At 41.5% G+C, this 27,127-nt stretch overlaps 2 protein-coding genes across 5 annotated transcripts; one reads left to right on the top strand and one right to left on the bottom strand.

The window, feature by feature from the left end:
• Positions 1-32: 32 nt before the first annotated feature.
• tmem59l (transmembrane protein 59-like) lies at positions 33-15,106 on the bottom strand. Of its 2 annotated transcripts, XM_069522211.1 has the most exons (11): positions 14,868-15,106; positions 14,682-14,768; positions 13,677-13,758; positions 12,126-12,301; positions 10,893-10,998; positions 9,753-9,847; positions 9,421-9,573; positions 3,347-3,452; positions 3,146-3,260; positions 2,608-2,725; positions 33-1,850 (listed from the first exon to the last, which is right to left on the bottom strand). In XM_069522211.1, the coding sequence occupies exons 4-11, from the start codon at positions 12,291-12,293 to the stop codon at positions 1,692-1,694; spliced, it is 1,020 nt and encodes a 339-aa protein (XP_069378312.1). In that variant the 5' UTR covers positions 12,294-12,301; positions 13,677-13,758; positions 14,682-14,768; positions 14,868-15,106; the 3' UTR covers positions 33-1,691. The 2 variants fall into 2 exon arrangements, with proteins under 2 accessions (XP_069378312.1, XP_069378313.1); XM_069522212.1 differs by lacking the exon at positions 13,677-13,758.
• A 917-nt stretch (positions 15,107-16,023) lies between these two features.
• On the top strand, positions 16,024-26,390 carry crlf1b (cytokine receptor-like factor 1b). 3 transcript variants are annotated; one of them, XM_069522207.1, is made up of 8 exons: positions 16,024-16,217; positions 18,301-18,579; positions 19,820-19,949; positions 20,159-20,331; positions 22,254-22,411; positions 22,684-22,855; positions 24,978-25,159; positions 26,231-26,390. In XM_069522207.1, exons 1-8 carry the CDS (start codon positions 16,160-16,162, stop codon positions 26,252-26,254), a joined length of 1,176 nt encoding a protein of 391 aa, XP_069378308.1. In that variant the 5' UTR covers positions 16,024-16,159; the 3' UTR covers positions 26,255-26,390. The 3 variants fall into 3 exon arrangements, with proteins under 3 accessions (XP_069378308.1, XP_069378309.1, XP_069378307.1); XM_069522208.1 differs by having other exon boundaries at positions 24,978-25,163; XM_069522206.1 differs by lacking the exon at positions 26,231-26,390 and having other exon boundaries at positions 24,978-25,321.
• The last annotated feature ends 737 nt before the right edge of the window (positions 26,391-27,127 follow it).

The raw sequence follows: 27,127 nt of genomic DNA, 5'->3' as shown, positions 1-27,127 counted from the left end.
TTGTGAGAAAAAATAAACACTTGCGTCGCCAATTTATTTACAATGAAAACACTTTATTCATTATGTCGTCAGTATCATTTCATTGAAAATGAACAGACCAGTAAAAAGGAAACAATACAAGTTGAAAGTCATATATTCTATATACCTTCAGTTTGAATCAGCACAGATATTGATTGAATGGCTTTTTGATAGAGTCCTTCCTGTAAAGTTGAGCATATTATCATTCATCATTACACAGTCTATTCAATAATTACAGTAAATATGACACGACACACCGAAAGAAAAAATAACACGTCTATAGTAGAAGTTGTGCCATGCTGGCTTGGCGGGCGGTTAAGATATAAACTATCAAAGCGTCACTTGCATGCACGGTTTATTGTCTACACAGCCTGGATTAAAAGAGCGTTACAGGACACTGAAAGCACTGAGAGGAAAACATAAACTCGTCTCTAAGACTGTGCAACTCTGCTCAATAACAAAGGTCTAAGTTAAAAGCTTTGCATTACACGTTGTTACAGAGGTTCTCCTTCAGTATGTGCTCCTAGGACATACAAAATAGTCAGCTATTAGAAAGCACATGGCACAGAGCATATAACAGCTAACAACTCTAAGTGATATAAGAGCATTAACATGATAATCATATTAATAATAATAATACAGCAATAGGTGCGATCTCCCTTCTCTACGTGTCTCTTTCCACTCTGTGTTACAGTATATTTTACATACAGAGCAATTACATGTCATGATGAATTAACTGTACATGGCACTTCAGTAACACTATTTAACAAGTAACTCGTGTCGAAGACTGAATAAATAGAGAAGACAAAATAAATAAAAGGTGTCGTTTTTGCTTATTCCCAGTTTGAATCCAGACCCATCTGCAGTTCTGAAATTGTTACTCAGAAATTAATGTGTGCTGTTTGCAGATGCGCACACACACACCCCTTTACACACAAACACACAAAGAGGAATAAGGTGATAAAAGTTGTGGCTTTAGTTTTTTCAGCAAGTGCGTCTTTCTTTCTCTGAAGTGTGAGAATGTGTTGCTCACCAGAGAACTGTTTTGTGTGACGAGCAAAACACGATAAAAAAAATGTTACAAGATTATTTAAAGACAACGTTTTTAAATATCTCACAATGCTGATGAAGTAAACTCAGCATCAACTGTGAGCTACAGTATCTGCAGTTCGCAACACTCAGGGGTGCTCACCTGTAATTTATCCCCCTTTCCTCTCACTCACTTCCTACTAATTTTCTTTGCTCTCAGTAATCCATGAATTCACATAAACTCCCTGCGAGAATGAGGAAAATTGAATCTAAAATTAATCTTTGTGTTTGTCTTCTCTCGTTCACACCAGACATGAGAAATGAGATGAAGCTCTCAGCTGTAATCCGTCCTCTCTACTCATCTCCAGCGAGACAAGAGCACTGTCTTATCAATAAGCAGGCAGGATAATTTGAGGATGGACATATTTTTACTGTACAAGGAAATGAAACGACAGGCGCCGCTAAGTGAAAAAAAACCTGTCTGATCAACACAAGCTAGATGTTTCAGTAAGATAATTTTAAAAGACAGTAGGTAGGGTGCCATGCTGTTAAAAACATGTTTTTAAAAATGCTGCTGATGGGCCACAGACTTTGAGACATAGTTGCCCTGGGGGGCGGGGGGGGGGCTCTCCCATTGCTCCTTTCTAAACACATGTTTTGTTGAGGTCAACTTTCACCGGCAGCGGCCCCGCCTCCTGGCTCTCATCCGACTGTTTCATGGCGACGGCGATCACGGGAGTCAGGTGGTACGGGTTGACTTTGTGGGCATTGTCCAGAAACTCTTTATCTCCGTTGATGCTCAGCTGCAGAGACACGAAGACAGAACATTTGAGGACAGTGAGGAATCCTGCAGTGCTTTACTGCACCATGTCTCAACTTATGAGCTCACCGAGATTTAACTGTGTAAGAATTAAAGAGTCAGCTTTAAGCCTTTACATGATTTCATAAGGTGACAGTCCTGGGAATGATTTTTTGAAGATGCTCTGATAAACCAGTGTCTTTGACGAGATTACAAAGGACTGATGGGAGGAGGCATCATGGAGGGGGTTCAGTGATTTGTCATGGATCTGTGTGAACTGCTGCTGCTGCTGCTGGTTTTTACTGCATAAAGAAAAGGTCTAGAATACTGCAACAGACAGTAACTGACTACAGTGATGTGCAGCAGAGCTCACAAATATGTGCATGTTTTTTTAAGTTGCAGCCTGGTAGCACAACATTTACACTGGGTAACCAGAGTAAATGCAGGCTGCATAACTATGGTTCGACAATGCACGTCCCTCGAATTAGAGACTGCAGAAGAAATACACCTTGACTGACTGTAAAAGAATTTAATCTACTGCGTGGAAATGACATAACACATTAATTAGAGATGCTGGTGAGAATCAGACACCTCAGCTAAAATAAGACAGGAAAATATTCTAAAGCACGAAAGCACACAGACTTTTTAACAGTAACATTAGTTCACAGTTCTCAGCATGTTTATACCTGATCCCAAGAATTTGCATTTAAAAGATTGAGCTCATTAAGTCTTGCTTCTGGCTTGTGTGCATGTGTGTGTACCTGCGTCTTGATGTGCTGCTCTGGTGCGGTGACGAGGCTGGCACAGCTGAGCCATAACATGACCATGATGGACAGGAAGAGACAGGCCGCTAAAATCCACCGAGGAAGACCCGAACGTCTGGAGGAGCGAGGCGGGAGATACAGGAGCGGAAAAAAATTAAGGAAAGAGAATAAGGAGGGGAGGAAGGACAGAGAAACTAACCAAACTGAAGCTAAAGGAACAAGATTGACAGCAACAAATATAAAATAAATACAATGGTAAGAGTTATACAGTGGTGTAAAAAATTTGGATATTTCGTTATAAAAGAAAGTGTTAAAGTGTTCAGTCTCTAGAACTGAGTGTCAGCAGATCTGCTTTTTTCTGGGTGTTTGCTCCAGATATGAGGAGCAAAAAAGTGAACGCTCCATCTCCGCTCCATTTAGTTTTGACTCCGGGGACAGAAAGCAGACCCGTCCCAGACGGCCTGAGGGGCCCAGGTGGTTGTAAAGCAACAACAAGAAAAAACCACAAGCAGAGCAACTTCCACCTGCAGCTCACCTGGACATGCAGCCGAGGAAGTCGTGCTCAGCTGTGGGGTCGTCTGCGTGCTGGACGGGGTGCTTCCCTTTACCTCCTGCTTTGGATGCTCCCTTCTCTCCATGTCCCCTCACACCTGCAACACAACACGATGAGAAACAATAGATGTCAGTTGAAGCGACATACACACGCTGCTATACGTACTCTAATAACTGTTCTCACCGTGAGGTCTCTGGGTGTGAGAGTGGACCTGAGGCCAGGGCTTGTCGGCCACGTTGGATCGAGGAGCCTGCAGCTCGGGCAGAGAGTACTCCATCTCCGGCTGGCTCTGAGGAGGAAAACACACTCAGCCGTCATGGCAGCAAATACACCACCGTGAATCACCAGCAGAACTGACGGGAAGGAGTCAGAGGAGCTGCGACTAAAAATAGTTGGAGCTGAGAAGTGAAAGAAGAAACAAAAATGAAAAGCGAGTAGCAGCAACAGGAGATGAGTCAAATACAAGAAATGTCTGGAGATTAAAACTTCAAAAGGAAGTTTGACATTTTGTGTTTGTTCGTTTCTCCCTGTTTTGTTGAGAATGTGGAAAAAAGCTGTTCGGTCTGTGAACTCACAATAGAGCCAGAGTCTGAGGCCATTAGCCTAGCTTAGCATAAAGAACGGAAGCAAGTGGAAACCAGCGAGCCAAAAAATCTAAGAATAAATATGACAAGCTGTTTCTTTTGGATGTGAGTAGGTGAGTGGATTTTGATATCTTCTACCTTTAGACAAAGCCAGGTGAGCTATGTTTTATGCTAAGATAACCAGCTGCTGGATCTATTTCCCACACTGGACAACTCGAGGCCACACTTTGCTTTTTAGTTTTGGATCGTAATCACATTCAGACAAATATGGACCAACTTGAAACTGATAGTGAATCTGATTTTTACTCAAGGACGTCTCAGCTTTATAAGACACAATCTGAGTTGTCCTGATGATGAACTGTGTGAAAACTAAGAACACAACACGGTGAGGAATACGAACTATAGAATTATGAACTACATGGAAACAGGGATTTCTAAGTATATTTCTAATCATTTTTGTTTTTTAAATACATATCCAGGAACACTAGCAAAACATAATTATGTTTTCATCTTCTTTGGAGTCTCTAATATGATTTAAAATAATGATGAAGCATGTCCGATATGTGTTTCTCACCCACACCAAACTGTTTAGTGGGACAGCACTTCTAAAACAATGATTTTTAAGCTACGCACACACTCTCTGAGCGAGCTGTCAGTGTTTGCACATGTTTCATTATGTGCGCAGTGTTTCCTGTTCCCCTGGAGAACTCATTAAAAGAGGATTTTGGTTCCCCACTGCTGACCCTCTCTCCACTACAGCAGCAGCTGTAGTTGGATGTAATGACACTATTGCTGGCCTCAGCAACCACACACAGTACAGTATATCCCACTCCAAGTCGTGTCAACCTCCCAGTAATTATTGATTTGGACATTTAACCAGATCAATGAACTTTTTGCTGCGTCATACATTATGTGACACCAGCAAAATTCAGTTTCATTGGTTCTCATTACTTAATCTATGAAATGATTGATTGGTTTTCTACTAAATGATTTTAATCACTTCTCAGAGGACCAGAACACTGAGACGTGCTTGGAGCTGCCCGTGAGACAGTTTTCTTCCTGAAACACTTGAAATCCTCCAAACGTTTGTTGTTGAGGTTATTTCAGAGCCAGGCTTATTACACCTCGCGATCAATGCTTTCTGACAAAGAGCATCGAAACCACATGTGTTTTTTTACTAGTGTAAAGTCTGGGGAGAGGCGAGGAGAGATGTGAGATGGATAATTCTCATTGGTTGCAGGCTACAGAGATCTAACAATCAGAATGAGTGGAGCCTGAACTGCATCTGTGATGCATTATGAGAGGGAGGGCAAAAGGTCCTCTTGTTAACAGAGAGAGAGAGAAAGAGAAAAGAAAGAAAGAATGGAGAGAGAGAGTGAATGAAAGAGGGGTTTTGAAAGTTCAGACACATCACAGCCATAAAGAGACAGAGGGTTTCAGGCAGAGGGGAGGTGAGTGCAGTTAGACAGAAACGTACTTCTGATTTTAGAACTGGACAAGGTATTTTGCTGTTTTTGAAAAGAGTACAGTGACTTTTTCACTTGGATGATGTGGGGTTAAATAGCTTCTGTGTGCCTTGATACTGAGAGAGGAAAATGGTTACAAGTGGTCTGAAGCCTCTCTGGCTGAGCATCAAACAAAAAATGATTGTTGAATTGATGGTATTAGTGAATGTATTTTGTCACTATCAGGCTAAAAATGTGTGATGTCACTGTGACCTTGAGATTTGATAGTCAAATTCTACTGAGTCTAGTATAATTTTTGCCAGATTTGACGAAATTGCATGTGTTACTGAGCTACTGTGTTCACGGGAATGGGACGGACAAGGTTTGTACGTATGTCCGGGCTGACGGACAGACAGCTGCTGAAAATCACTATGGATCCAGAGTTTAATTCTCAGAGTATAAACAAATGAAAAATGTGTTGAAATCTTTCAGTGTTTTAAATTTGTGCAGAGCTCTTCCCAGACAAAACAATAAAAGATCTCATGTAATGTTTCCATTCTGTCCAATGGTTAAATATAAAGATGGACGGCACGACAGTGAAGCCAAAACATCTAGGTTCCTCCTTGGTGGCTGGCTGCAATGGAGGTCATAAACGCCCCAACCTCCATGTTAGTGGATGAGTCATGAAACAAACTACAAATCAAATGAATTTTTCCAAAGATGGTTTCTGTCATTTTAAGCAGTAATTAACTTCCTGGTGTTTCTTCAATTGTTCTTTTTCTCTTATGACTTTTGTTTTAAGGCTGCTGCCACACACAAGAGGTTAATCAGGCCCATTTAGGGCCCATTTTCCCCCTACGATCATCAATTGGTTTTTCCAATTGGAAGTCAGTCAGTGACGATTATCTGTCCAAATAATCCTGAAGTGTGATGGCATGCTAAATTCTTCATCCCTGTTTTATATTTAGTACATGTTTTTTCATACTAATTCAATAGAGCGATTCATATTAGATGAAACTGTATTCTCCCATTTAAATGTGTTACCTGTCATGAATATGCTTCTCATATAAGGACTGTATGTAAAGTTCATGCTTAAGTCACTTCAGTAGTTTGTGCGTGGGTGAGTAAACAAAGCTGGGAACAAACAGTGACTTCTGTTTCAGCGTAGCATCATAAGTCAAAGTCAAGCTTCCTTCAAACACTGATGTATCACCTGTTCCCTCTGCTCCTTTCAGGAGGGTTGTTTGAAATTCATTCAGGCAGAATGACTAATGTAATTGTCAAGACGAAATGGGGCGGGGCCTTCTCTCTCTTTGTACCCAGCCTTACAACAAGTCCAATTTGTTCTGCAGGCCAGCTAGCTAAAACAAGAAGTAGGAAATCTTTAATCGACTCACTTTTGTCCCAAACTGTTTGGTCAGTGAATGATTTGTCAAAGTCACAAGCAGGTGGTGAAAGGGAAATAACAGAGGTAGAGGGCTGTGCTTTAACAGTAGTTCTGTTTTTCTTGAATGGGGAGTAACCCCTCTCGTATGATTCGCTCTCACTGTGCATCCACAGGTACGATTTTGGTTTGTTTATGGGTTTTAACATCTTGACACCTCTCTCCAATTTTAACATTATAACAAAGAAAAAGGATCACATGTGAAAGCCATATAAATAATTTAAATCGTATGTTAGTTATCATAAAAACGTCTGAGCTGATTGTCAAGTGATGACATCAGCAACTCTAGCAAAATGATCCAAGTTGTAGTTCCAACTTGAGGTGTCCTTCAGGTACATTTTGTCAGTCAGGAACTTTCCAATTATTCCGACACTTGAATGTTACTGATCAGATACTGGCAGCTTCCTGATTGGTTTGGAGGATACTTAAGGCTGCACACTACGCTCATCGTTTGAGGTCATACAAAATACACTCATGACCACAGAGATGGACGTATATAGACAGTCAGCTTATTATGGATATCCACATAATTTGTATTGCAGGCGTCATTGGCCTGTTTATCCGTCTGTGCTGTCCCTCAACTAAGCTGGACTTTTTCTGCTGTTTCAACTCTTGCAGAGACAATCTGTCAAGTCGGTGGTGGTTTGCCAGCTGCCCACTAAACACAGGCCTGATAGTCTTTTCACAGCACCGTGGAGCCTGGCTTCCGCTTGCCGCTACAGCCGGCACATCACTGCCGTGAAGAGCAAACATCCATCACCGAGGTCTGACAGAAACATTGGCACTTTCATGTTCTGTGGCTCCTGCATCTGGTGGAACCTCACAGGCCACGTATTAGTGAATATCAGCATATATAAGAGTCCTCTGTTACACAGAGGCCCTCCTGTATGGGTGAGGGTGCTTAAAATACTATCATTTTCCATTTAGTCCTTTAATTATGCAGCTAAAGATGCCATCAAAGTCCCATTATCCGAATGGGAAAACCCCTGAAAGAGACAAATTCGGAGGACACGACTGGATACTGTGGTGGTTAGAGAATTCTTATTATAGCTTAAATATAAACGTGGCTACTGCATTGACTTTGGCACTAAGTTTTTAGGTTTGACAGGAAAGAACTCTCCAAGTTCATACGCAAGCCAAGGCCCTTATGAAACCGCATTTAAATTCTCTGCATCCAGATTTTTTATTTCAATAGCACACTCAGTCACACAGTCCTCTAAACATGCCCAATTTCTATCTATCAACCAATATCCATGAATTACCCTATGAAAAATCAATGCCCTATCTTGCAGATTTAATGGATTCTTCTCTGACCATTTCAGCATCCTTCCACCAAGTTTCGTGATAACCTGTCCAGTAGTTTTTGAAGAAATCCACTAACTAACAGACAAACCAATTAACGCAGATGAATTCATAACCTCCTTGGCATTGTCAATAAGATATCCTGCTAACCAACCAAACAGCACTTTCACTCGGGGTGGACAGCATCCGTGCACCAGTCCGTCGAGCCGCCCTCAGAAATAACTTTATTCTTTAGCACAGTCCACTCTCTGTTAAATCTTGCAGTGAGTTTCTGTCCTGAGGCAAGTTCAACACAGCTTGCCCTGCTGCTTATCAAATATGCATGGTGCTGAGGGCGGTGACATAATTTAAAAGGACATTTATAAACAATTAAAGTGCTGGGAAGAAGAAAAAAAACTTTGTTGTGCTCTAAAACCAACCACCTTTTCCCTCCCTCCCCCCTGCCGTGTGCCCCTTGCTCACTCGACCATCACAGATGCACGGCCGCAGAAATGGACTGTGAGATGTTTTGGCAGCGGACCAGGCTCTCCGGCATCGTATAGCACAGGATATATTTGACACTCCTAACAGGAAGCGTAGGTCAGCTCAACCAACAATCTATAAAGGTCCACTAACTTGCTTTTAATGTCCAATTGAAAACATATGACGTGAGAAAGCTTTGTAGAGATTATTTTTTATGATTATGTGCCATGAGGACTGTGGAGCATTTATACTGTAAGAGGACAGTGAATTCAGACGTTTCAGTGATCACGTCTCTGTGCTCTTACACACTCGGCAGAATCGGACTGTGTTGTCAGTGCAGATGTTCAGTAGGATGAGGGGAAACTCTGCAGTGCAGCAGCTTAAATAAACAGGTCTCTATGTGTATTTACCACACCATGTGCTTTACACATCACCTTTCATGTTTATCACTCCCTTTAACATTGCAAGCTAAGGCGCTTCTTCTTTTTTTTTTCTGTGATTTTCCAGAGAATAATTAATGGATCTTGATAAAAAAAGAATAATATTTAGGAAACTGAATTTGCTCTACTCTGTGCCATTTTACTTATTCTCATGAATGCAATACAGTACAAGGATAGCAGAGAAGTACATATATACTATTTAATCGGATTTATTCTGTGTCTCTAGTTTATCCAATGAAAATGTTAAGGACGAACCTAAGATTCGACCAATGCAGTAAGAGAATGACTCTAGACTTCTCTAAATATCTATAAGTTGGTATTGTTGCTATGTTTCAGCCATTGTGACTAAATAAATAGCTTATGACTACAAAATATTATTTTGAACAAACTGCTGCTACTACTACAGCTAGGGACACAGAAAAAAATAAATAACTAAGGAACATATTTTTGGTTAAAACACAATATGAATATATCAATAGTGCAGCAAAATGTTTGGCAGAATATAACTTCATTTATCTTTGAATTAATACTTTTTGGAAAACAAAAAAGGCACTGCTCAAAATGTAAAGTGTGTACTTACCTGGAAAACTACAACCTTGCCATCGTCAGCCTGCAGGTAGAAGGTCCAGGTGGAGGAGATGAAGCTCTGAGCAGAGCTGACGATCTCGTTGCACCAACTGGACACGGCCTCCATCACAGAGGGGGGCTTCGGGCGGAGAGTCATGGCCTTCAGCTGCAGAGAGGAAAGAGAGAAAGTCACTTTGTTAAAAGAGAAAGAATTGTCTTTATGTATATCCTTCAGAGGGTGTGCACAGTTGTATCCTTAGTAGTGATATAAACACTCAAACAACTTAGATCTTTTAGCTGCAGTTAGTGTGTGTGCGTCACTGACTGCAGAGCGGCCTCCCTCACCTTCCTCCTCTTGATCTCAGGTTCAGAGGGTTGGCTGGCACAGCCGGTGCTGCAGGCCTCCTGCTCCAGGAGCTTAATGTATGCCTCCTGGCACGCTGCGGAGATGAAGAAGACGAGGCATGATGGTAGGAAAGTTGGAGAAGAGGAGGAGTGAGCACTACAGTCAGTTGGCCAGGAGACAAGAGGAAATGCAGGTACGAGCTGTTTATACCCGAGAGGAAAGATAAAGATGCACATGAGACGCATCTGTTGGCTCCTGCAGAGACGATTCACTCCACGTTGCCGTTATTGAAACATGGGGCGAGGGGGTTATCTTCTGTCTGGGCGGCAAATCACACCATTGATTTCCAATATGGCAGCTCAAACAGGGTGAACAGCCTCAAAGAGCTGAGAAAATATCCACTGGGGTTACAGGAAAAGAGCTGTTGTGTCCAACATTTTGATGTTGAAGACACGCACCACTAATGGAAATGTTATGTTACCCTACATCACAAATGTAGCTATTAGTTAAAAAGGTGATTAAATCGTTTTAGTATTGAAGACGTCATCAGAGTTACACTAACAGCAATAAGAGTTTCCAAGTTGCACTTAAGATTGAGGGTAAAATTCACGACTGACTTCTTTTTAGTCATTATGCAGCACAGTGCTGAAACCAACTGCCTGATGGTCTTATGAATCCACTTTTAAAACCAGATTGAAAACCTTTGTGTGTTAAGTGCCTGTAACTAAACTAGGTCTTACATCATTGTATTTTATTCTATTTTCATATTATTATTTTACCAATTTCTATATAATTCATTTTTATTATTTTTTCTCATTTAGCACACACAATTTTTTATACAGATGGATCCTTTTTACTTCATTTTCCTCTTTTATCTTACTCTTTAAATCACTTATTTTGCTTGTTTTTTGTTGTCTAAGTTGTTTATAATGTCTCTGTACAGCATGAATCCACCTCTGTATATGAAATGTGTTGTATAAATAAAACTGCCTTTCCTTCTTCATTTTATGAGGATTCAGTCCTGTCATTCATTTTGACATCACATATACAGACTAAGGCCTCAGTAGCTTGGACTGTGGCCTCAGCTAAGACCACCAGCCTCATCCAAACACTTCAACACACAGAGTCGACTGACTCACCTCCCTGACACTCCTCCCTGCTGGTGTTGAAGCCGGCGTTGCCGTTGACGAACTGGCAGATGGAGTAGAGGCGACAGCCACGGTAACAGGCGTTCATTATGGAGTCCTGTTGCAGTCGGACAGAGGAAAAATTAGAAATGTCTCCTGCACTCTGGGATAAACAGATAACCTTGATGGGGTTGGATGACAAAGATGTGCTGTGGCGTCTCTTAATGACACAGTGCAGCTGCTTTATTGCAGCTTGTCACAAACAGTTGATAAGAGGCTTTCAGTCACTGTTGAGGAAACCCAGTGATGATCAGCCACTTGTTTAAAACAGGGAAATGAGGTGGTGAGAGAGGAGGGAAGATGCACATTACTGCTTTCTCTTGTCATTATGACTTCAAGGTGTAGAAACAGCGCCCCCTAGTGACCACTCAGAGAACAGGAGAGACAAAGAGAAGCCCTGACCGTGGTTTATTACAGCCCTGTCTGTCATCATCTTTACTGCGTTTCCCTGTTTGCCCACAGACAGCAGAGATGTGTGTTTAACCTCTAACCATGAGGCAGCACCTTATATTTAGAAAGTGACTGTATAATCTACATATTTCCAGTATAATGACCCTGAACTGTTGTGCACAACAACCAGGTGCAGCTCTGCTCCTGCTGCCCCGCAGGATGTGTGAACCGCACCTGAAGGCAGCAATGGAGGATGAGGAGGCTGAAGAGGTGGAAGGAAGCAAAACATCCGCCACTGAAAATCAATGCAAAAATACATTGGACATAGAAATTCAGAGCGATCTGCCGCCCTGCTCCGGCCGTGTGGCCTGTGTGTGAGCAGGAGGCTGCGGTGCAAACTGTCAATAACACGGATCACAATAGTCTCACTGATCCTCCTGCATCACGTCTGGCCTGCTACATCTTGTAATTGCGGCTACGTTACTGGCGCAGTTTGTTGCAGGCGCCTCTCGCTATGCGCTCGAATGCAAATCACTTCTTGGATGAGTCTTTGAGGTGCAGAAGAAATGATGCTGCACATCCATTTTCTCGGCCTGATCGGGAGCTGTAGCATCCCGGAGGCTGCAGCGGGAAAAAAAACCCTGGAGCCAGCGTGTGGTACCTGCCATTGCGCACACATCTATATTAGAAGCATCATTTCTAGAAGAAGCTGATTTTAGATGCTGACCGTGCTGCATTATTCTCCTCAGCCGAGGACAACAACGCGCCCTGTAGAGACACACGGGAACAACTTACTTTAGCGGGGCTTTTGTTTTTGATGGTGAGCTGGCATTGCTTTTTGCAGTAGCTGATGTCGCCAAGCTGGTTGTCGAAAAGATCGGAGGACGCCGCCGCAGCCACCGCCGCGAGGAGCACCGAGAGCAGCGCCGAGAAGCCGCACATCCTGCCGCCGAGCCGGAGCATCTGAAACCCTGGAGAGACGAGGAGGAGAAGCCGGTCAGAGTGACTGCTGGTGCGGGGGATGGTGCTGCTGCTGCTGCTGCTGCTGCCTTAGCCCCGGTCCTGTCTGCTCCACTGCTCGCATCTGCTCATGGCGTCACGCGCATCATCACCATCATGCACACGCGCGCGCACACACACAGACAAGCCTGCAGTGCATAATGTGGCAGTGATGGCATTCATAAAAAAGGCTGCAGATATATAGTGGAGAACATGGAGACTCCCTGCACAGAGCAAATAATCAGTTTGTTCAAGTATTGATAGATGATGAATAACCGATGTGACAGATATCAGGTGATGAAGATCCTGCTGCAGCACAAGTGGACACCATCAAGGTTTATCAGCTGAGGAGAAAACAACTGTCAAACTCTACTTAGAAAAGTGCAATAAATAAATAAATGTGAATATTACAGGTGTATTATCTATATAGTTTTTATACCAATATGAAATAGAATGGGAGTCAATAGACTGTATACATCCATCAAGCCCCAACAGTAAATTCACGAGATCCAGATTTTTATGTGGATCTGCACCAAAATGCACAAACTTATAAACATCAGTCCTGGATATATGCCTGATTTTTTTTAAAAGTAATCAAGATCCATGAATTATTCTCTAAACAAATCAACGCTACTACCTCACAATGTTAGAGGAAGTGGAATAAAATTCCTGCATCTGCAAAGTTTTTTCCCCCCTGACCCATACTGCAGTATTCCTTCCTGTGGTTTTTGCATAATCTTGTTAACTAACAGACAAACAAGCGCAGACGTAAACATAAACACCAAAATACAACTTTTTGACGAATTGTTTTTCTAAGAGTTACTGGCGACAGATTATATCTCTGTATCCAGTGTTGGATGGGATCCACTTTGAAGCTGTGGATGACATCTACAATAACAGGAAGAAATCAAAATGTGGGGGTGCTGAAATATTGATGTTCATTTCAGGAGCTGAAGAACATTTTAAGAACATTTTAAAATGAATACATTTTACGTTTCAAAACACTTTTCTACATTATTTTCATTAGAAATGGACCTTGTGGGAGGAAAAAATCTCAACATTTTCTATATTCAAAGTAAAAAAAGCAACAAAACTCAATATTTTAAGCATAAAAATCAGTTAGCAACAGATTGCACAGAACAGAGAGCTGAAAACATTGAGGTGTCACATCATCTTCTGATTATCATATTTAATAGCTGGGTTGAATGTGAGAGAACCTAGATGGACCTGTAGAAAGACAACACAGAAATACATTTTGAGCACAAAGGAAAGAAATGAGCTTCACTCATATTCTGATATCAAAGCCGTTTTAAAAATGAACAACATGATCTTTTGGTGCTTGCGTACCCAGGAGACTACTGCTTTACAATCTGGAAGGCGTAGAGGTGAAACTTGAAGAGCTCAATGGCAAGCTGTTCTGACTAGAACCCTGTGGATGAAAGGAAGACAGGAAGCATAGCACGATACAATACACATGTTCCCAAGGACACCATTTTTACCTGACAGGGATAGATCCACTAGATTACGGTGAATGATCTTGAATTCAAAAGAATGTTTAAAAATGTAAAACTAGGGCTTTAATTTTTTACTTGCAATTTGCGCATTCATTTGAAAGTGGGGACACATTTGTATTAGACCTATAATATCCAGTTTGAATTCAAAATTCAGTCTGGATGAGCATCAGACCATCAGTCTGAGGCTGTTTGTCTCCTCATCCAGCAGGGGGCGATCACTGTCAGCTTGACCTCATAATCAGTAAACTGAGCCTGTAATTTAACATTGCTCTGCTATGAAAATGGAGGAAGGTAGCAAGTAAACAGACGATTAGGCCACCAGACACTGATTGCTGTGGTGGCAACACACTCCTTACATGGCTTTGGAAGCACATAACGTTATGCCTAAAGTTAGCTAGTAGCTACATCAAACTCTGAAAAAGTGGCAGTATTTCAAGAAAAAGACAGTGGCCCCAGCGGTGGGAAGACAAATGATGAAGTGTTCGGAAGTATTATGAGTATTTCACGATATTAAGCACTGAAACATCTACATTTGTACTTCATATTTGTATATTTAAGTTAAGTAAACTCATTTATTTGTTAAAATTCAACTTCCAATATGCATTAACAATAAAATTCTTAAGCTTCTTAAAGTTTCTGGCAGTGTTTAGGCACTGTAAACATTTGAAATAGCTGAAAGGAAAAAAACGATACTCAGCGAGTATGATGAGTGTATGATCGTGAACATTTCGAGAAAATATCTAGGAAATCACAGGTTTCCTTCTTGAGTGGTCAGCGTCACGAGTGGTCAGCGTGAATCTGTTTCTAATAGTCTAACATTATCTGTTGTGAATCTGACCTTTCTCCTCTGTGCCCGCTGCGGCCCATTCTTCAGTGAAGGCTGCTTCACCGGAGCCTGGGGGCCTCCATCCTGTTGGCGTCTCCGCTGTAGAACAAAGAAGAGTTCATATAAAATGAATTTAGAGGTTTTGTCATTCTAGTTACTGAGTTAAGATCTTTCTGAGTTTGCAGTCATTAGCTCCACCTGCAGTTTGTGGACGTGGTCTCCAGTAGGAGGCAAAGGTCACATTCACACAAGCTAGTTTGGTTCTTTAGCCGTCTGTGGAGACTTGTTCTTGTAAGTGCTGCACAATGTAGAGATCAATTCAATAAATACATCACATCCCATCTGGTGTGATCGGAGAAGCAGAGATCTCAAAGTTAGAGTAAAGTAAGATCCTCCTGTGGACAGATGAGCACACTTTGAAGCCAGATGTGCTCCAGCCAGGTGAGAAGGATTTGAATTACATGATTCTTGTTCTGACCTTTTGAGGCGTTGCTAAACAACTCTGGGCGCATTACTGCCACCTACTGGACTGGATTATTGCTGAGAGGAGGGTTAGGGTTAGGGCAGGCGAACAAAAGAAGAAAAAAACGTATATACTCTTTATTTGACCTGTTTCCTTTATGAATATTATTAGTTGACTGTCTGTTCACCCCAGTTCTTCTCTTAGGATAATCTCCAGAGTGAAGTTAAGCTTTATTAATTTAAAGTTAGGGATGGTGAGTTGTTTCCAAAACACATTTGATCTGATTTGTTTAAATCCTCTTCACATCTTGATAGCATCAACAAATAAAGTCAGCCATCTAAAAAAAAAGAGATAAAGTCAGTGTCTGTGGCCCTCGCAGGATTGTGATAAACATTTCATATGGAGCCACTTCATGTTGATTCTGTCTTGTCTCCCACCGTTGTCTCGTCTTGTCTCACCGACATATATACATGAAATTCAGTTATGGCTTTTCATTTTGATGTGCCACCCCAACATCCTCAGTGCCTAGAGTGTGTGAAGTTGGATCATTACAATTTAATGGTGAAGACATGTTTTAATGTTAGGTTAAGGTTTAATTCAGGTTAAGTTTAGGGTAAGGTTTGGGCAACTGGGACATATGGTTAAAGTTAGGGTAAGTCAATCAGTGTGTGTGTGTGTTTGGGAGGGGACACACTGAGGAGCACTAACAAACAAGGGAGGAGTGGTACAGCAGCAGTGGAGCTGTCTGGAGTTTAAAAGGAAGAAAACCTTGTGTTTCCCTCTGTCTGTCTGTCTGTCTGTCTGTCTGTGTGTGTGTGTGTCTGTCTGTCTGTCTGTGTGTGTGTCTGTGAGTCTGTGTGTGAGCGTGTGTGCAGTCACTTTGGTCTGTGACTGAGTTTCTCTGAGGAGTCACATGTGATCTGAGAACAGCAGCAGGAGCGAGACGCCACACAGACCCTCCTCCTGAACTCTACCTCTCTGTCTCCTTCCTGTGGAAAGTCGAGAAGGAAAAACAGCAGAGAGAAACATGCTCTCCTTCATCTTTCTGCTCCTGCTCGTTCCACATGTGTGGTTCTCCTCGACACGTAAGTACCAAACTTTCACAGACAGACGGTAAGTCACTTTGCTGTCTCCTCAGACTGCAGGAGAATGGAGGAGGAGGTGAAATCTGCAATCTGAAGATTAGATCTGTGTTTCCCAGTGTGAGCAGTGTGCTGGAGGCTCTGAACCTTCCAAACCAGTTTGTGTTTTTATTCATTTATTTAGCTTCATTAAAACCAGCTCAAAGGTTGATTCATTAACACCCATAACTATTAGAAAATATATCAGCTGTACACTGAATTTTAAATAACAACAAAAGTCTGCTTTTCTCCATGTTCAGTCCTATGGATAATCCCCTGTTGCAGTATTTATAATTGTCTGTTGTAACACTACTGAGCTATATACTGTATCATCAATCAATTGTGAAACAGTTTGATAAAATCAACAGGTAGGAAGATCTGAAGAAGAAATGTCTCCATGGTGATTTAAAAAACTTAAATATACCTGTACAATAAAAGAGTACATCTAGAAATGTATTTAAATGGTTCAAAGCTGTTTGGCAAATTCAATGACAGATGACATTTTCTTATCATATCACATAATTCTTTTTTGAGGAAAACTTTGTTGTTATAGTAAACTTTTAATTTGATTGCAAAGTCTGTAACCAACTAATACTTTAGTGTCAATACAAATGATGAAGAATCATCAAATCATCCACTAATTGTTGCATTTTCCACTAAAATAAATGTGGATGCACTGGCAGCACTTTAAAATGAGAGTAATCATTAGATGTGACCGTGTGTCTAATGGAGAATTAGAGTGAGAGCAGCAGACGTGCTGTTGAAATGAACTGAGATAAACACTGCTCACCAGCTCTGTAGCATGAAGGCCATCCATTTACCACAACATCAGCATGCAGAGATTTACGATCACGAGCAAGTCGTCCACACGCATCTTCTTCAAAAAACATGTTCAAAACATCATTCCTGTGTTTATTTCACAGTAGCGATCATGTTAACAAGGTCCGTCCTCGCTCCTCTTACATGTAGTTTTCATCACTTATCTTCACACTCAGTGCTACTAAAACCAGTGAAGTGGCACATGTGTTAAAAAACTTGTCTGCCGCCCACCAGCAGCGCGGGTAATAACACTCTACACACTTACCCTCATATCTCTGTGTAGAAGGAGCCTCGTGGTAACAGTCAAACACACACACACACACACTGAGGGTTTCTCATGCACATCAATCATAAAGGTAAACTCTGAGTCTAAGAGGGGTCATGGTATGGAAAAGCATTCAAGGGTTTTACTGACTAACCAGGGTGACCTTTCTGAGGCTCCATAAATCCATCTCATCACAGGGTCATAAACATGCTGCTGCTGCTGCTGCTGCTGCTGCTGCTGCTGCTGCACTCACAACGTTTACTTATTTGAGGCGAGAAATTTGTAATTGAACTTCAAGCTTCACTGGAAATGTGCTCAAGTCTTAAATCAAACTGTACAAACATGATGTTATTGAACAGATTAATGAATGGAAGTTAATGGATGAAGAGGAGCTAAGATGTAAATTTAATGTCTGGAAGAAAATAGACATGGATTGAACATTTTAATAGAAGCATAAAAATTATGTATATTTAAAATTATTCATAGCGTGATATAACAATCAGATGACTTCTGCACACTGTCAGCACTTTATTCAATTCAAATGAATATTTCTAAAATTATATAGCTTTTGCACTAATTTAACTAACTCCAATGTGTGTATATTTATATTCATTACATTTTAGTCATTCACTAAAACAAATTTAGACTCATTAATTTAAAATAAACAGCTGGTAGATCAGGTCAGGCAGTTACAGCAAATTACTCAGAGACATTACTATCAAACAATGTTGATGAATGTATATGTAATAGTTTTAGAAATGTATCAAGCAAAAAGTGCTCAGTAATAATTTTAAATCAAATATATTTTAATGTTAAACCAGCAAATTAAAGGCATCATGTTACAATGTAAGACCTGCGCTTGATGATTAATAATAAACGTGTGTTTGTGTGTGTGTGTGTGTGTGTGTGTGTGTGTGTGTGTGTGTGTGTGTGTGTGTGTGTGTGTGTGTGTCCAACTCCAAGATATAGCAATGATCTCCCCGCAAGATCCAGTCCTGCGTATTGGCTCTAACCTGACAGCCCTGTGCACACTGAGCCCTGAGCTCGGCCTCCACTCCAGCACATTGTACTGGACACTTAACGGGATGCGTCTGCCCATCAGCTCCTACAGTGTGATGTCCTCCGACACACTGAGCGTCACCCTCCACAACCTGAATGGCTCCCAGCAGAAGTCTGGAGACAACCTGGTGTGTCATGGAGCAGATGGCCATGTCCTGAGCGGCTCTTGTCTCTATGTGGGCAGTAAGTGGAGCACAGAGCTGTATCGTGATGAGGAGGCTGTGTTAGTGTGATTACATCATTAGTTTGAGTTAAAGTGCGACAGTTCTAACAAGGACAAAGGCACTAGTGGATTTATTTTACAAAATAAAAAGTTTGCATTTCACTCATATTTCTAAATAATAATAACTCATAGACAGAGTTACTCTTCTTTAGCAGTGTTCAGCCCTTCAATAGTTTCTTGTTCCCAAGACAAAAAACTTAAAATCCAACATATTCCAATTAACAGGTTGAATACAAAAATAAGTTTCCCCTTGGGATTCTTTATGTATTAATAGAAACATTAAACGATGAAACTATAAATTTTAAACTATAAAAATTATAAATATTTAAAGATTGATGACATTCATATGAAATCTTCCAAAACACACAGACGATAAATGGTCCAAACTATTTTTCCATCTTTAGCTCTGCCAAGGTTATTTTGTGATTGCTGTTTGTGTTTTTGTCAGACTGTTAGGAAGATTACGCAAAAACTAATGAAACTATTTCTAACCATTAGCTTTTAGAGTGGATTAGATGTTACTTTAACATTGAGTGGCATTTTTGTGAATTTTTCAAAAGTAATGCAGAGACCATGTAAAAATAACAAAAATAAGGCACAACAGTCACATGCATAGGGCTGCAGCTGCATTTTGGAGAGTATTCAGTTAACGATCTGGATTTTGTAAAAAAATGTTTGGGGGGGGGGTGATCTTTATTCTGTTACTGTGCTGTTACAAATATTCCAGAGAATAGATATTTTGACTGTGTCCTATGTAAACAGTTTGCAGAATATTTCGGTGTACATGGTATATGTATCTGATCTCAATGCATGTATATATACAATATGGGGAGAACAGTTACAGTGAGTCTTGGTGGAGGTATGCGCTCTCAAAGGGCCCCTCTAGTTGGTTCTGCATTAACTTAACTTTTTTTTAATTATCTGTCTGTAATACTTTCAAACCTGTTGCATAACTAATCTGCTGTTTTAACACATTGGATAAATGGAGTGAATGCTTCACACGAGTGGCTAACAAATTAATCTGATGCTCTTTTCTCTAAATTTCTTTAAAAATTTCAGAAACAAGGTCAAATAGTTAAAATGATGTAGTCATATTATTTCACTTTTTTATTTGATTTCAATATGTCTGGTTTGTGTTAAATCAACTCGTGTTCTGCCCAAAAATGAAGCTAATCGTTGCTCTTCTTTTCTTTCCTCCAGCACCTCCAGAGCAACCTGTCAATCTAACGTGCTGGTCCCGCAACGCAAAGGACTTGAGCTGCAGGTGGAGCCCGGGGGGGCAGGGCGAATCCCACATCCGAACCAAATACACCCTCAAGTACAAACTGAGGTGAGCGTCCCCGACCTGTGACCGTCTCGTCCAACAGCACCCAGGTAGACGAGCAGTAAATGTACGTGACACATTGTTGATCATCTTGATCACAAGCTACACTCAGGCTGCAGTGTGTTGTTGTCCTTGTGTATCAAGTGTTAAAAATAGACGCTGCCCTTTCCGAGACTAATGCCAACAATGCCATGACTAAAATAAACTCTGTCCAGGTGGTACAGTGGAGAGAAGGAGTGTGAGAATTACAGCCACGGTAAACAGCGTCACTCCTGCCACATCCCCCGCAACCTGGCCCTCTTCACCCCGTACGAGATCTGGGTGGAGGCGACCAACCAGCTGGGCTCTGCCACCTCTGACATCACCACTCTGGACATCCTGGATGTAGGTGAGTCTGAACACGGCATTTGTGCATCATTATTCTAACTGCTGGAGGAGAATCAACACTATTCTTTTCTTTCCTGTCCTCTCTTCTCATTTCCTCTCCTTACCTTTCTTGTCCTTTCCTCTCTTGTCGTCTCCTCCTTTTTCCTATTCCTAATCCTTTTTGTCCTTTCCCCTCTTCTCCCTTTCCTTTCCTGTCCAATCTTCTCCTTTCCTCTCCTTACCTTTCTTGTCCTTTCCTCTCCTCTCCTCTCCTTCATCCTCTCCTCTCCTTCCCTTTCTTGTCATTTCCTCTCTTTCCCTTCCTTGTCCTCTCCTCTCCCCTCCCCTCCCCTCCCCTCCCCTCCCCTCCCCTCCCCTCCCCTCCTCACCTTATCTCCTCTCCTCTCCTTCTGCATTTGGCTCACACACTTCTGGAGAGGATTTATTTTTATGGTTCACTCCCTTCGGCCCGATGCTGTAACAACATTATAGGTTCAGGCTTCAGCTCTCTAAGATAAACTGTTTTGTTTTTGAAAAGTTAAAAACACATCGGTTGCCTCCAATGGCTCCAAAGGTTCCTCGATGAAAAATGTAGTTTGTGATGTACGAGTCGTAGAAGCCATTCCTTACTTTTGCTGCGGCTCTAATGCAACAGGCCTCCAGTGAGTGCCACATTCTGAACTCAGTGTTTATTGTCCGTGACGGAGCATCCTCTCCCTGCTATTCATCGTCCCTGCACACAGAGGAACAGATAACTGGGAGACTGAGAGTGGGTTAAAGGAGGGGGAGCGATGCCATGTGCGTGATGCATTGCGCTGCCTCAACAGAAACAATAGGAAGAATATTTGTTCTGGCTCGGTGTCCCCCCTCCACCCTCACCCCAAGATGAATGCAGGAGAACAAATGAAGTGCGTCAGCTGACAAACAGCATCACACACCAGCAGTGAAGGATGTCTGAAGCCAAAGGTTATAACAGAGACCACTTTTACAAGACATTTAATCAGTTCCTTCCTTTGTCTACTTCATTTTATCTTTATACCTACATCACAACTTCAAAGTACTTAATGTTTGTAGTGGGTAAAATGTTTAATGATACCCAGCACAGGAAGGACAGAGTGACCTGAACCAAAGTTCGACAGTCAGACTGCAGGAGAGAAGAGGAGCCACCAAATCTGTCAGGTTACTTTTTAAAATAACGATATTAGTTTAGTTGAGAGGACCCAAATGCAGGCACCGAAGCTCAGGGTGATGAATCTAATGAGAAAACAGAGCAGGCTTACAGTGTCCGATGGTAGGCAATCAGCACAAACCCATCAGGTCAATTCATGAATAAAAACTGGACCAAAACATGAGGAAAATCCAGACTTCAACAGACAAACTGGCCAAGACAAAGAGAGACACTGAGACTATGTACACACAAGGGAGGCAGGGATATCTGAAAACAAGTGAAACACATAAAGACAGGTGCAGACGATCACAAGGGCTGGAAACAGGACAAAGACAGGAAGTACAGAAAGAGAGACGCATGATACACAAGCAACTACATTTATAATTCAAAGAGAAAAATACAAAAGCCCAAAAACAAGCCAATACAAAAATTCAGTCATGAGGTCAGAAACAGAGCAGAACGGATTATTCCCCTGCACAATGTTTGAGACAGATCTTAAACAGGGGCACCATGTGTCTTGATGGATGCACTTACTTGGTTTGAGTAAAACCAACCTAAAATAAGTATTTGGCTGATCTATGATCCTTTTTGTATTTTAAGGGGAAACTGGTCAAAATGGAAGAACCAGTGGCAAAGATATCATGGTCTGGATTACACCGATTATCCTCTCCATGTTTTATTTAAGAAGAATTGTGGGATATGATACGTGTCTACGCCACAACTTTCTCTACATCTGCTGTCATCAAACTTTGTGTCAATTGTCCTTGTCTGTCCAGTGACCACAGACCCTCCATCCAACGTGCAGGTGAGTCGTGTTGGCGAGCTCGAAGATCAGCTGACAGTCCGCTGGTCCAGCCCCCCCGATCTCAGGGACATTCTGTTTCAGGCCAAGTATCAGATCCGCTACAGACTGGAGGACAGCACTGAATGGAAGGTGATTGAAAGTCCTAGACACTGAAACACACACACACAAACACACACACACACACACACACACACACACACACACACACACACACACACACACACACTGTACTGCTGCTATGACAACTCATACATTCAACTGTGAACATATAAGATGCTCCTGCTGCATCTTCGGCTTCATTATAAAACCAAAGAAAAGATGCAGGAAGTATCTCGCCTGGCGAATTTTGACTCACTGTAATTTCTCTCTGTCATCCTCTGTCACTTTGTGCCCTCTCGCAGGTGGTGGATGATGTTGGCAACCAGACATCATGTCGGCTGGCAGGCCTCAAGCCTGGAACTGTCTATTTTGTCCAGGTGAGGTGCAACCCAGTGGGCATCTATGGTTCCAAGAAAGCTGGCATCTGGAGCGACTGGAGTCACCCGACTGCTGCCTCCACTCCCTCTCCCAGTGGTAAGTCCTTTACAGATGTTAAAAAAAATCTAGATTGGATTCAACTTTTCCAATTCAAATCCCACATTCAGGATTTGTAATTGTAATTTAAGACTTTGAACAAAACAGTTTTTTTTTACCGCGGGGGAGCCCAAACACACTTGACCTAATGTTTAAGTAGAGGCATAGTCTTTCCTTTCCTTGGCTGCCTCACGGCTTAAGTGGTTTTTAAATGTTTCCCAAATGTCTGCGATGCCCACAAATCTTGACCATTCTTTCCATCCTAATAATCAACCTTTCATTGCCAATTTAACTCAGACAAACAATGTTCTTATCCCTGATCCAACATCCTGAACTAGCAGATCTAAACCGCATGTGACCCAAAACAAACCAAACATCAACGGGCTTGGTACCTTGATAGAGATCTCCCAGCAGAGGATGAGAGAGAACTGCAAAGAGCCAGGGGGACATTTGATAGATTTTTGTTGTTGGCTTCAAAGATTGATCAAGTTAAAAAGCTGGTTGTCTGTTTGAGGCACACACAGTGCCTATAAAGCTTGAGTGGAAGCAGGTTTGTGAGCAGGCGGAGCACATAATGAGTTACATAGGTTACGTGGTATTTACTCTCCAGAGGGAGGAAGTTGTTATCCGGCTCTGTTGTTTGCCATAAAGAAGTGATTGTGGCAGAGTTTCAGTAGCCAGCCTCCACAGAAATCCTTGTATGGTATATCGCCTCCTCACTTTAGGATGTTAAAGTGAGAATCATGTCTGTCGTATAAAAAACTGTCGTCCATGGTACACATTGTTCTGGGAAATTAAACAACATGAATCCTCATAAATGTTCTCTGTCCTCTAAAAGCTTTGGTAGTCAGACTGGTTCTTTTGTAGATTATTGATATTATGAGTTATGACATTTCTCATTGTTTTGGACATTTTATAGCCAAGTTATTGGATTAAAAAAAATTGGAATGCTGCACTGCGATTGTATTGAAATTATTGTACTGAAATCATCCTTGAGTCCAAGTGAATATTGGTACCAAATTTGAAGGCATTCCCTGAGGCTGATCTTAGGATATCACATTCAAGAAAAACCTAAACATACCTTGTGAGGCCGCCATGACCTTGACCTTTGACCTTTGGAAACCAAAATGTAATCAGTTCATCGCTGAGTCCAATTTTGACCAACTTTAAAGAAATTCCCTCAAGGTGTTCTTTATCTCACAATGGACGAACGGACCACCCAAAAATCGCTCTCCAAACTTCAACCTACTAACATATTGCATATGGTAATGCTAAGATATTGATAACATGATGTTGAGAATCTATGTTTACTTTATCCAATATCCCAAATCCATAATATACTAATTATATGAAGTAAACTTAATTTTGTCAAATTTTCTCTTACAAGCACATGACACACTACATACAAATCTGCTATTGAACCACAACCATCTTAGTGCCGGGTGTCAACATGCTAACATTTGCAAATTAGCACTGAACACAAAGTATAGGTGAGGCTGATAGGAGATAATCTTTAAAGTGTGGAAATCTGTAAATTTGACACTGGAAGAGAAGACAGGAGATTAGAATCTATCTTCTGAGGAACATGGGAACAATATGTAATGAAGATATGAGGTTTGGGCCAATGTGATTGATAAACTGACAAATGGACCAATATTAACATCCATGTAGCTACACTGTTAGCATAGCTACATAACAATTCAATCATTTAACCAAGCTAATTCACTCAGGACAAGAAGACAAAAACAAAGAACAAAACAAAAAACATGATGTCAAATATAGATAGATTTATTCATAGAAAAATTATATTTACTTAGAATTTAAATTATATTCACTTAGAGTTAAGTAAAAACATTAATCAGTTTTCACTAGATTGTTTTAAATTGAATAGTTATTGAAATAATGCAGAAGAAGATAAAAAATCTCCGTCACATCCATGGTGATGCTTCACACAGGCCGAACATAATCCATACACCACCTTCTGCTCACACTTGTCCTGACTTTAACCTTGACGCTGTTCTCTCTCATCCTCCCACCTCTCCTTCACCTCTTCCCTCACCCTCCTTTGTCTCTCCCCCTCCTCTCCATCCTCCCACCCTCCCTCCTTCCTTACTGCTCCCAGAGCGCCTGCAGAGCGGCTCTTGTGAATCCAAGCCCAGTGAGCAGAACTCCACCCTGCGGAGGGAACTCAAGCAGTTCTTCGGCTGGGTCCGCAAGCACGCATACGGCTGCAGTGGCATGTCAATCAAACTGTATGATCAGTGGAGGGTGTGGCTGCAGAAATCCCACAAAACGCGCAACCAGGTAGGTAAGAAGAATCTGTCTTTTTGTTATTTCAGCTGACACACACACGTGGCTCTCTATAGTTGTGTGGACACTCAATGACATAATGCATTCCCTAGCCCCTTACCCCAACCCTAACCATCATAACTCAAGGCCTAACCCTAACCTCAACCTAATTCTAAGCCTAACCCTAAAACCAAGTCTTAAACCTCAAAAAGCTCATTTAATTTGTGAGGACCAGCCAAAATGTCCTCACAATGATGGTATTGACTATCTGTAGACATGCCCCCCCCATACACACACACACACACACACACACACAAACACTGCTGCCCTGATGTCCTCCACTGAATTTCCGACCCGGCTCTTTGTCATGCCATGTGGTCCACATTGTTAATAAAGCAGAACTGGTTTCTCTGTTATGGGCTCTGTGGAGTTTCAAGTCTGCACTTTATGATCAGGTAAAATGTGCGGTTTTAACTTTACTGGCCCTGAAGTGGGAGCATAAAAGTGGATTTGCTCTCAGTCGTGTTCTCTGATTTTACTATATATTCTAACGACGTAGACTTCTGATCTCCAGCTGATGCCCACAACAAAGACACATAAGCATGCAAACGTAATTAACAGCCCACTGTGATGTGTTCCGTTTGTGTTTTGTTCTCTCTTGGCACGAAGGACCCCCTTTCACAACCGAATGGCACGCAGGGCCGCGGCATCTCCTGTGTGTGCCTCTGAGACTTTGTGGAGAGTTCAGAGCCCTCAGCCACATCCTCTGCTGCTCAGTCCTTGAACTCCCAGAAACCTTCACTCTACCTGACTCAATTAGCTCAGCAGTCTCTATGGGGTTTTTTGTGCCGTCGCCTGAATAATGTCTATGTTCTCAAAGTGTGACAGGTTCCCATTGATTACCTTGAGAGAAAGGTAGCAGGGGACTGGGACTGATGCACAGAGAATAAGAAAAGAGATGATGCAAACAGAGGCGAGGGGGGGAAAAGTGGAAGCCAGACAGAGCAATTATCCTGATCATTATAAATCACACGCTTTTCCCATTGAATCATCTCAACATGAACTTATCTGCTTTTGTCTTTTCAGATTCTACACGATGATAATTCATAGCAGCGCTGCTCAGCACGACCGGTGTTTGATTCAATAACAGCCTGAAGGAACACTGACAGATAACTGGCCTCTGGCGTCCCGGCTGTGGGAGAGGTCCACCGCCCCGGCTCAGGGAGGCTGCAGTGTTTAGTCATCAAGTTTTGAGTTTAAAGGGCCCGGGTGGAAGATAAATGAAGCGAGACAATGCAGCCTTTTTCGACCATTTCCGCCCGACAAATCTGTCTTTGCACATCAAACACCAATATGTAGGCATTCAGTAACTGCACTTTTATTCTATGTATGAAAAAAGAAGTTATGGACTTTTTATTGACTTAATGTTAGAAAAGCAAGAGTTAAATGCTCCTTTGAAGTCAAATGGTAACAGAAGCATTACTCCAGCATGTGAAAAATGTATTTCAGTGACAGTAACATGAGAGAATAAATACCACAGATGAGTTTCCAGGTAAAGAAATGTTAAGTATGTTTTATAAAGCAGTGGCTAACAAACACAAACACTTTTCCAAATCAAATCAGACAAATCTGAATTTGCTAAGTTTACATTATGGCATCATATGGCCGTTAAGATGGTGTATCAATATCTCCTCATGTATTAATCGACTGTTAGCAATCAGTTCAATGAGAACTAACAAGATTTGTTAAGTCAAAAAACCACAAATCGAGAAATCAAGACATTTCTTTACAATCAGTGTTATTCTATTTTAAAATGTATAAATGGCTGAATTAATGATCAGATTTTAAAACCCCAGTAAATGACGGCCCTGGTACCTGTAAACTGTACATACTGTATCTGAACAAACATATTGATACTATATAAATTTTATAAATGTATATTTAAACAATGGAATTTTTAAGTTATATACTGAGTATGAAATG

This window comes from Paralichthys olivaceus, chromosome 3 (assembly GCF_024713975.1).
Source record: "Paralichthys olivaceus isolate ysfri-2021 chromosome 3, ASM2471397v2, whole genome shotgun sequence".
NCBI lineage: Eukaryota > Metazoa > Chordata > Actinopteri > Pleuronectiformes > Paralichthyidae > Paralichthys > Paralichthys olivaceus.
Note: the sequence above shows the minus strand (reverse complement) of the source record. Positions and strands in the feature narration are given on the sequence as shown.

Excerpts from the sequence above, each read along its gene's own strand:
- tmem59l (XM_069522211.1), bottom strand. The coding sequence starts at position 12,293 with ATGCTCCGGCTCGGCGGCAGGATGTGCGGCTTCTCGGCGCTGCTCTCG. Across the intron at positions 9,848-10,892 it reads CAGGGAGGAGTGTCAGGGAG|CGTGCCAGGAGGCATACATT; the intron begins GTGAGTCAGTCG and ends TCATCTCCGCAG. Across the intron at positions 2,726-3,145 it reads TTCCTCGGCTGCATGTCCAG|ACGTTCGGGTCTTCCTCGGT; the intron begins GTGAGCTGCAGG and ends TCGCTCCTCCAG.
- crlf1b (XM_069522206.1), top strand. The coding sequence starts at position 16,160 with ATGCTCTCCTTCATCTTTCTGCTCCTGCTCGTTCCACATGTGTGGTTC. Across the intron at positions 18,580-19,819 it reads CTCTTGTCTCTATGTGGGCA|CACCTCCAGAGCAACCTGTC; the intron begins GTAAGTGGAGCA and ends TCTTTCCTCCAG. Across the intron at positions 20,332-22,253 it reads TCTGGACATCCTGGATGTAG|TGACCACAGACCCTCCATCC; the intron begins GTGAGTCTGAAC and ends TTGTCTGTCCAG.